Source organism: Cariama cristata, unplaced genomic scaffold (assembly GCF_000690535.1).
Source record: "Cariama cristata isolate BGI_N322 unplaced genomic scaffold, ASM69053v1 scaffold3486, whole genome shotgun sequence".
Lineage (NCBI taxonomy): Eukaryota > Metazoa > Chordata > Aves > Cariamiformes > Cariamidae > Cariama > Cariama cristata.
The window spans coordinates 71,136-79,823 of NW_009620193.1; the positions used below are offsets into that span (position 1 = coordinate 71,136).

General features: G+C 33.4%; 1 protein-coding gene across 1 annotated transcript; it reads right to left on the reverse strand.

The window, feature by feature from the left end:
- Positions 1–243: 243 nt before the first annotated feature.
- ASPA (aspartoacylase) lies at positions 244–7,201 on the reverse strand. The gene is made up of 6 exons (XM_009701509.1): positions 6,902–7,201; positions 4,275–4,470; positions 2,997–3,090; positions 2,107–2,214; positions 1,067–1,176; positions 244–528 (listed from the first exon to the last, which is right to left on the reverse strand). The coding sequence occupies exons 1-6, from the start codon at positions 7,138–7,140 to the stop codon at positions 316–318; spliced, it is 960 nt and encodes a 319-aa protein (XP_009699811.1). The 5' UTR covers positions 7,141–7,201; the 3' UTR covers positions 244–315.
- Between the last annotated feature and the right edge of the window lie 1,487 nt (positions 7,202–8,688).

The window sequence follows — 8,688 nt, forward strand, 5'->3', positions numbered from 1 at the left end:
CTTTATGATGCTGAATATAAGTTTTATAGCCACTAACCCTTATGTGGTACATTGTTCATTTATATAGTGTGAACTAATAAACTTCATAAAAATATTTTTTCTTTGCATCTATAGTAATCTATTAGAACAAGTAAACAGTAGTCATAATTAGCATTATGACAGTAAGTTTCATCTTGAAAGTGCTCAGCAATGTTAATTAAATTACAATTTAAAATTAGATTCTGCATTTATTTATTTATTCCATGAATTACTACTGAACGATGCTGGATTTCACAGAAAAATCCACTTTTTGTATGGAAAATCTGTAATAAGCTTTTAGAAAGTGCTCTGGTCTAAGACTGAGGATCTGATGTGTTTTGCAGTGAGTTTGATTTTTACTGTTTTTACAAAAGCTTGTTTCTTTTCATAATATGCAGCTTCATTAATAAATGTTGGATAGACCGTGCAGTTCCCTTCATATACAATTACTTCTCCATCAAGAGTCAAAAATAGAGGATCACCATTGTTCAGTGGCTGCCAGTCTTGATCCTTAGAGAAAGAAAATAAATAGAATATATTTACTTTCAAGTTTTTGTATATTTCATGTGATTTCTGAGTTTATGCTCAAAAATCATATTCTCTGCAATTTATGGCAAAAGCTTTTAATTCCTTTAATCTTCAGTACATAATTTCAGATGTCTGGTCCTCGTTTTCAGGCTTGTATAGAATTCACTGGTAAAGATGAACTAAAAGGAAACTGCATATGCTCACAATTAGTTAAAAACAGACCCTCATTTTAGAATTCAAAATTAGATTTATATTTTAGAATATAAGCTATCCTATCATCTTCTTCTTTTCAGTTTTAGGTTCAAAAGTTATTTTAAATTTGGTGATTCCCGAGTCAGTTACTGAAATACTGTATGACCTTAGTGATAGAACTTACCATAGGGAACGTCTGAAGTATTCAATAAACCCATTGGCAATATTGTAATTTTAAATACTTACTATTAAAAAGTATTACAACGTAGCAGAAGCAACACAGAAATACTTATAAAATGTCACAAATGGAAACTATTTTAGAATTTACCTGCAGTTCAGGGTGAATAATAGCAATAACTTCATCATTCTTATTCCTGGGATAATCTACTTTCTCCATTATTTTAAAAACCTCAATTGTACATGGTGGAAATTCCTTTCCTAGAAAGAATAAATGTAATTTAATGTCAAAATGAACAACTGCCTGTTAAAAAGAACAATGCATTATTTATTCTCTTTAGAATGGCTTAAATCATTAGGTTGTACCTTGTCAAATTTTACACACTGGTGATTAGCTCATATATCATAAAAAAGTCTAGCTCTAGATTTTTTTTTGTCCCCTCGAAGCCAAGTTGCAGAAAGATGATCCAGCATATGTAGCATATGAAGCCTAGATCTAAATTTGCTGCTGAAATGTGACTTTTCACTGTAGCCTTAAAAAGATGTGTTTTGTAGATGAAGAAATCAATGAAGGGTCTGTGTTTGATAGTGCTGCACAACACAGAACAGTATCAGTGGTATTCAATCTTTACCATTCCAGCACAATAATGAAGATTCTGACATGCACGACTGTATTCTTTTCCTTCTACTTCCAAAAAAAGCCTACTGACGAAATGTAGTCTAAAAGAATTTTAAACGCCCATTTTTGTCAGTATGTATTTTAGATAGTACACAGGTATAACAAAATCTTACAAAATTTATTGACTTTATTTTAGATAACAATGCACAGAAGGCATGTAAATTAAACACTTCTTTCCTACTATTAATTTATATATGTTCTCCATGTACATACTACTATACAAGTATTGTTAGCTAATATTTCAGATTTTCAAAGCAACTGTAAGATAAAGATCAGGTATACTTACTGAATCTTCAGAAAGAGGAAATATCCTTAAAGCTACACAAAGGAGCTATACAGGAATTCTGACTTTCTGATGCTACGCCTAAGTGGTCTAGAGAACAATCTCACTCCCCTGTCTTAGCTGTTTAACTGTAAAATGTTGTAGCCCAACCTATTTTTTCTTAAATATTCTCCTGAAATAGTCCACTGATATGACACAGGAGGCTATAACTTCTCATTACTTACTCTACCTTCATTAAAAAGTTGCACAAAATCAAGGCCGTGTTTGACAATCTTCCTCATTTTGTCCAAAGTATCAGCTCTAACAACACCTTGTGGCTGGGGACCCACCTCCACACCTGTTTGCAGATGAGGGAGATTATTAATATAGCCATAATACATCACATGCTTAGATTACACAGAAAAAATAGATGTCTGATTGGGTCTGGTTTTATGTTTAAGAGGAATTGTAAAGTACAAAGTTATGTGATTTTGAAGGCAAGCAGAAAATTTAGCTCACCAGTCAGGATCAGTTTAAAGAACCATATGTGCATTTTTGAGTGTGCTACTAGGGTAAGAGAAAGAGTCACTATATATATTAATTTCTCTTATCCTTTTCCTCAGCCTATCTTTTCATGCTGCATTTTAGAGAATTAATTGTTTAATATGAAAAGCAAACTAATGATTTTTTTTTCTATGGTTATGATTTTGATTTCATAAATGAAAAAATTAACCACTTCCATGCAGAAAATAATTTCCCCCTTCCTTTATCACATTTTCCCTTTTCCTTTTCTTGGCTAACACCCGGTGTTTCAGCCAAGGCTTTTTTAGAGGATGTAAACATTTTTTTTCTGGAGCTGTTACTTCTTCCTTCTTCTCATATATTGTAAGTATTTTCTGCAGTGGGTTAACTGAGTTTAAGAATTTCCCTCTGGCTTCTGTATTTTGTAAGCCAAGTATAAATCAGAACTCTTCAGAAGAGAGAATCATATACATTTGATTCAGTAAATATATTGTCAAACAAAGAGCTATTGGTGATCAGAGCACTCTGTATAACGTAATGAAATGAACATATCTGGATACAGGCATATTTTAAAATAATTTATGGTGGCTTAAAATAGTCTTTATTTTTCATATTTACCAACAGGATGTTTTGCTACAGATCGAGTTGTTGCATATTTCAAGCTAGGATGTTCAATCAGCAAAACAGGACAGTGTTCTGGAGCCAAAGCGTTCTGTGGAGATTGTTTAAAAATTTCTTTGTTATGCAAATATTTTTAAATGTTGTGCCACAAAAGATTACTGATGCAGAAGAGATTTACACAATGTCTTCAATATGTTGCCTTTATTTCATTGCCCTCAAAGAACTAGGACATCTTTAGAAAACGTACAAAGCTGTATTTGTTGGTCTCCTTTCCATTAACTCATGCCAGGCATGCTCCACTGAACTTTGCTGTCTCCTAACACAACTGAACACAGTTCTGGTCTTAAATTGCTAACAGGAAGAAAAATCTACTCATCAGTGTTCCAAAACTTAGAATCAAAATACCATAAAGCAGAGTTCAGGTATTTTTTGTGTTAGACTTAGATTCTCTTATGGGGACAGGGATTGTGAATTAAGCATTATTTTAATCTTTTTTTGACATAGAAACCTATTTCAGGCCTCTTTCCTGATGACTACCTACCATTGCTCTTCATATAATTTTAGTCATAAGCTTTCTAGCTCTTCAATACTTTATAAACATTTAAATGGGATATATGTAATAAGAAAAAAATCAAATGCTATAATTAACCTTGTTTCTAAGGGGAAAAAAAATAATTCTGCACCGTTGGCCTAACCTCAGTTTCATCAGTCATTGTCTAGGTCACTAGTACTTCAAGCAGATTACACTTCAGCCAGCACTTTTGCAAACCTCACTCTACCAATACTTATCTGCTTCAGGAACAGCAGAATCAAACAGCTTCTAAAGACATATGCCTATTCCTATAAATACTGGTGAAGGGAACATTTGTCATTGCCTAGATCCATTATTTTTTACCTGTCTTTTTTTCATAAAATTAATGTTTAACTATTTAGCATGTGATCCAAATTAATCCAAATTCCTGACAGATCAGTGTGAAAGCAGATTAAATTACATTCATTTTCACAGATGTTATTCTAAGCATTCTCTTTGCCCGTCAGTCTTACTAACACTCATTTTAATACATGAAGATTATGAGTTCAAACGTGAATTACCTGATATTATAATCAAATTATTAATTATCTCTGATTAAAAAACCCATCCTATGAATGATTAAATATTTTAAACAGTTTTGCAGAATAAAAAATAGGATATTTAAAGAAACTACAAAATAATATATAGTAATACAACATTACAACTAATAATCTATTTTAATAGTTTATTTCAATTAGTTTTACCTTGATATAATGAAACATTTGAATTGTAAAGTCATCCCTGGAGTTTTCAAGAATAAGGGTACCACCCATGTTAGAAGTGGTGTTGTGAAGGTCAAAAATAAGGTCATACGCGTCATCACTACCTTTTGGACCAAATATATGATTGATTTCCTGAGCCCTTCTCACTTCATATGGAATATCTTCCACCACTGTCCTGCTGTTAATATCAGTACAAAGAAATTAGTAAACTCATTCCATGGCTTTACAGTCAACAAAATATGTATACCCTTTCCTTTTTACTTTAATTCCATAATTAACTGGAGTTGAAATCACCTATTTAATTACCAAATTGTTAAAACTTGATTAATTTATGCTTGAAAAAAGCAAGTATGATTGTTAAATGGGTATTTATTATGTATCTTTTGCAGAGGGGTAGTAAGAATTTTTCTGTCTGATTTTAGGTGGAGACTGTTTACTTCTCTCTTGTTTCTTTACATCCCCAAATTTCCCCCTATGCAGAAAAGTAACTAAAAATTTATTAACAACTTAAACCACTTCCAAAACTGGATCCACCTCCTACTGAAGATGGTATTCACATATTGGTCCTCGCCCTTTTACCTTGGATGTCATTCACAAGGTCTTTTTTTATTCATTTCTTGTCTTCTCATATTCTGATCACATTTTTACAGTCTATTGTTTTGAGCCCTGCTGACTCTCAAAGCTCATAGATTTTGCTACCTCAAGTTTATTCCTCCAAAGTTTTAATACTTGAAATCTCAGGTGACTATGTCCATACTACACTTATAAAAAAACGGTCTTAGCCTAAAGAAAGGTCTGAGATCTGCTTCCTATCTGTATAAGGGCTCTATAGGAAACTGATGTTTGACACAAAGACATCTATCTTAGATATTAACCGTGTACAAGGCTGCTGTAGGTTCAGACTTGTTCCGCACAGATAGCAAATCTGTTTTTGATGACAGGCTTGGGATACTACCCAAGTACAATATAGACATGCCTAATATCTTCTGCACTAAATTAAGTTTTCTTTCTCAATACAGTTCAAGCTTTGTAATATTTGAATTTTGTAAGAAATACCGGTACTAAGTTGCATAAAGAAAGTTTTGTTAAATACTAACAAAACACCTTACTAACTGCATGGATATTTAAGCATCAGAAGAGGTTGCTGAGGAAAATTATGGGATCACGACAGCTGGAGTATTAAAAATGGCAAGATATAATCTGTTAGGAATGGTTACATGCAGTTGATCTACTGGTGGGACATGAGGTGGATTAGAATTTTTACGTGAGCCCCTCAAGCTCCTTTTTCTATTTTTATGATTCTGTATATCACATAATATACCTTTGTCTTCTTTCATTTTGTCTTTGAAATTCAAGGTTTCTTCATATAAGACTGTTAAATTAATACTTCTTACTGAAGTTAATGGGACTTTCACCATTACTTTCAGTAGTATCAGGATTTCACTCTCCTTTTTCTTATTTTGTAAAATCATTTGTAATCTTGAAGGGTCTACACTTAAAGGGATCAGGTGAAGGTATTCCAAACAGTCAGGAGTATTGTAATAGGACTGGGCAACTTAATAAGATTTACTGAGGAATATTACTTAAAAAATGAAGACAACCTGCAGGTGCCTTAATCTGCTATTTATTTCAAGTTTCCTGTGTTCAAAGCAGCTGAAAACAAACAAACCCACTTTTTTTTCATAAGTAAACAATTAAAAGAATCGCCTCAACACTTATGTTTTTAAAAGTCTGTTTATCTTATATGTAATAATCAACAACAAAATTCGAAGATGAAAAGCCAGATGAAAAGATGTGCAGGGTAAGAATAACCATGCTTACAAAATATGTGATACATATTTCTTTCAGTGATATTCACATTTACCATTAAAACCTTTCTGAAACATAATTACCTGTTTAGCATGCAACTAAACCAAGCGTAAGAATGTTTATACAGCAAAGTACACCTCTGGAATAGATGTCTCCAAAGCAGAGAAACATAAACCCATTAAAAATGTAAAATCAATTACTATTGTACAGTAATTATAGATTGTATTTCTTCTAAAATAATGAGTCAGTTTATTGAGACTTTTTGGCTATCGTTTTGCCATAGAATACATTATTTCCAACTTAGCCAATTTCAAGTTTTCATCTTTTACTGTATTTAGCTGAAATTAAATACACTTCCCTGACTTGTATGCCATTCTTTCAGATACTCAGATGTCTACCTTTAAACTGCTTTTATCTGTGATCTTCCTGCAAGTATAATTGTAATCAGAAGAGTTCCAAAATGAATTGCACAAGACCACATGTGAGAAATAATGACTTTGCAACTCAGAACAGCAATGCTTTAGTTTACACAAATACAGCTAAGCTAATACTAATTTAAAATGCTGTGTGTAAGATTATGTGTTGGTTTGAGACTGCTTCAACTAGCAATAGTTTTAAAATGAATCTGTTAACACTTATGCAATTTGTTCTTTTGGGGTTAAAGGTCAGTAATTTCAGTTATGTGACTGCACAGTTAAAATAGTAGTGGAACTTGTGTTAACATTTTAGCCTGGAAAGGAAGCTCCTTACAATTTTAAAAAACAGAAAAGTAAAACAACAGAAAGTACAACTATTCTTACCCAAGATTATCAGGGTCAAAAACACGGTTCAGATCACAGTCAATGTATCTAGTACACTTCTTCACAGCTCCTGGGTTGGCAAGAAATGGTTTCACTTCCATTCCTGTTCTGTGAATCTCAGCTCCGTTCTCTTGCCAGTGCTTGACCAAAAATACCCCTGATAACTCATTGCCATGAGTTCCCCCGAAGATAGCAACCCGTCTTACTGGAGGTTTATCAACAACAGAAGAGGAAGTCATGCTTTTCAGCAGCTCTGAGAATTGCTGAAAGCAAAACAGAAAATAATGATAAAGTAAAACTTCTGTCTCCAAAAAAAAATATTCTTTTTAATAGGAAATTCTTTAAGCCTGTTTAGGTCAGATGTGAAAGAAAGTGAATTAACATTTCTCTTAACAGTTTTTGACTCCCGTTGCGAGGCAGGGAGTTGCTAACCTAACACTCCTCCCTCTCCAGGAGCCCTCCCCTTCTTTTACCATATTTAGTAATATCTCCAAGTCTGTTAATGGTACTGTTACACAGTTCAAAAGTTAATTTCTCTAGGCAATCTCTATTAATATATGGTATATAGGTAAGTCTTGTACTAACGACAGTCTGAAAAGACTTTTTAAATGTAAACTTTAATAATACACTTAAATATATCTGACATTTCTGCATTGCAAACCAGGTGTAACAAGTATACTCCTGTATGTTTGAAGTTACATAAACATTACAGTATACAAGGGCAGAATGATTTAAAGTGAGCAAAACCAGTAAAATATGAATCATATCTGGGCTCTAGATCAACACACAATGCTGAAACATCAAGTACTTTCATCTAAAAAAACAAGAACAGCTGGGTTCCTCAAAGCATGTTGTTGCTTGTAGGACCTTTTTTCTTTTATAATATCTGAAGAACAGTGATTAGAAGGAACGCTAGCTGAAATTAAAGTGCACAACTGACTTGCCTGGTATTCCTGGCTCTAGTTCTATCTCCGAATCTGCTACCACAGACCTCTAACACATTGAAACAACTTTGCCAGTGACAACCCTTCTGACTTCTGCAATCTCTTATTAAAAAGGAAACACATACAGACCACAATGGGACAATAGTTGTGTTCTCCCCCTCAAAAAACCTCAGTCAACAACTTGACTTCTTCCATTTCCAAAAGCATTCAGAGAGGCTTCTGAAGCTTAAGCCGAAGAGCAGCCAGAACTTCCATCGTGAGGATCGAAACGTTTAGAATAAAAAGTCTTAATAACAGAAAGTAAGTTTTACAGCTGTAAATAACAGAAGTATTTGCAATTAGTATCCAACACATGATATTAATATAAAAAATGTTACATTGCAAGGGAATAAAGAATGTTTATTGAACAATTCCTTTTTATTAAGATTATACTCCAGTGACTATTCGGCTAGTGCCTTGGAGAGGCTTTATAACCCAGACTGATAGATTGTAGGTCTACGAAAAGAAAGCGAAACATGGGACTTATCTAGACAAGTTCTGCAGGGAATATATTTCCTACAAAAGTTGCTCTCTCTCTTTCAGTTTATGCACACGGATTTCCTGAACCTTACAGCGAGTTAATACAGAGAGACTGGTTACTTAAACACTCTCCTGTACTTAGAGGCTGTCAGATATTTAATCATAGTAAGTAATTTATTAAACAAAGCAGTAAAGTTGTATTTTACAGCACTGCATAGTCTGTACTGTCCTTTGACCCCAGTCTCTTTAGTGGTGCCAAAACAGCTATTCACATGCTGCCTGAAAAAATGACTCATGTTCTGAATCTTGGTTTGCTGAATTTAA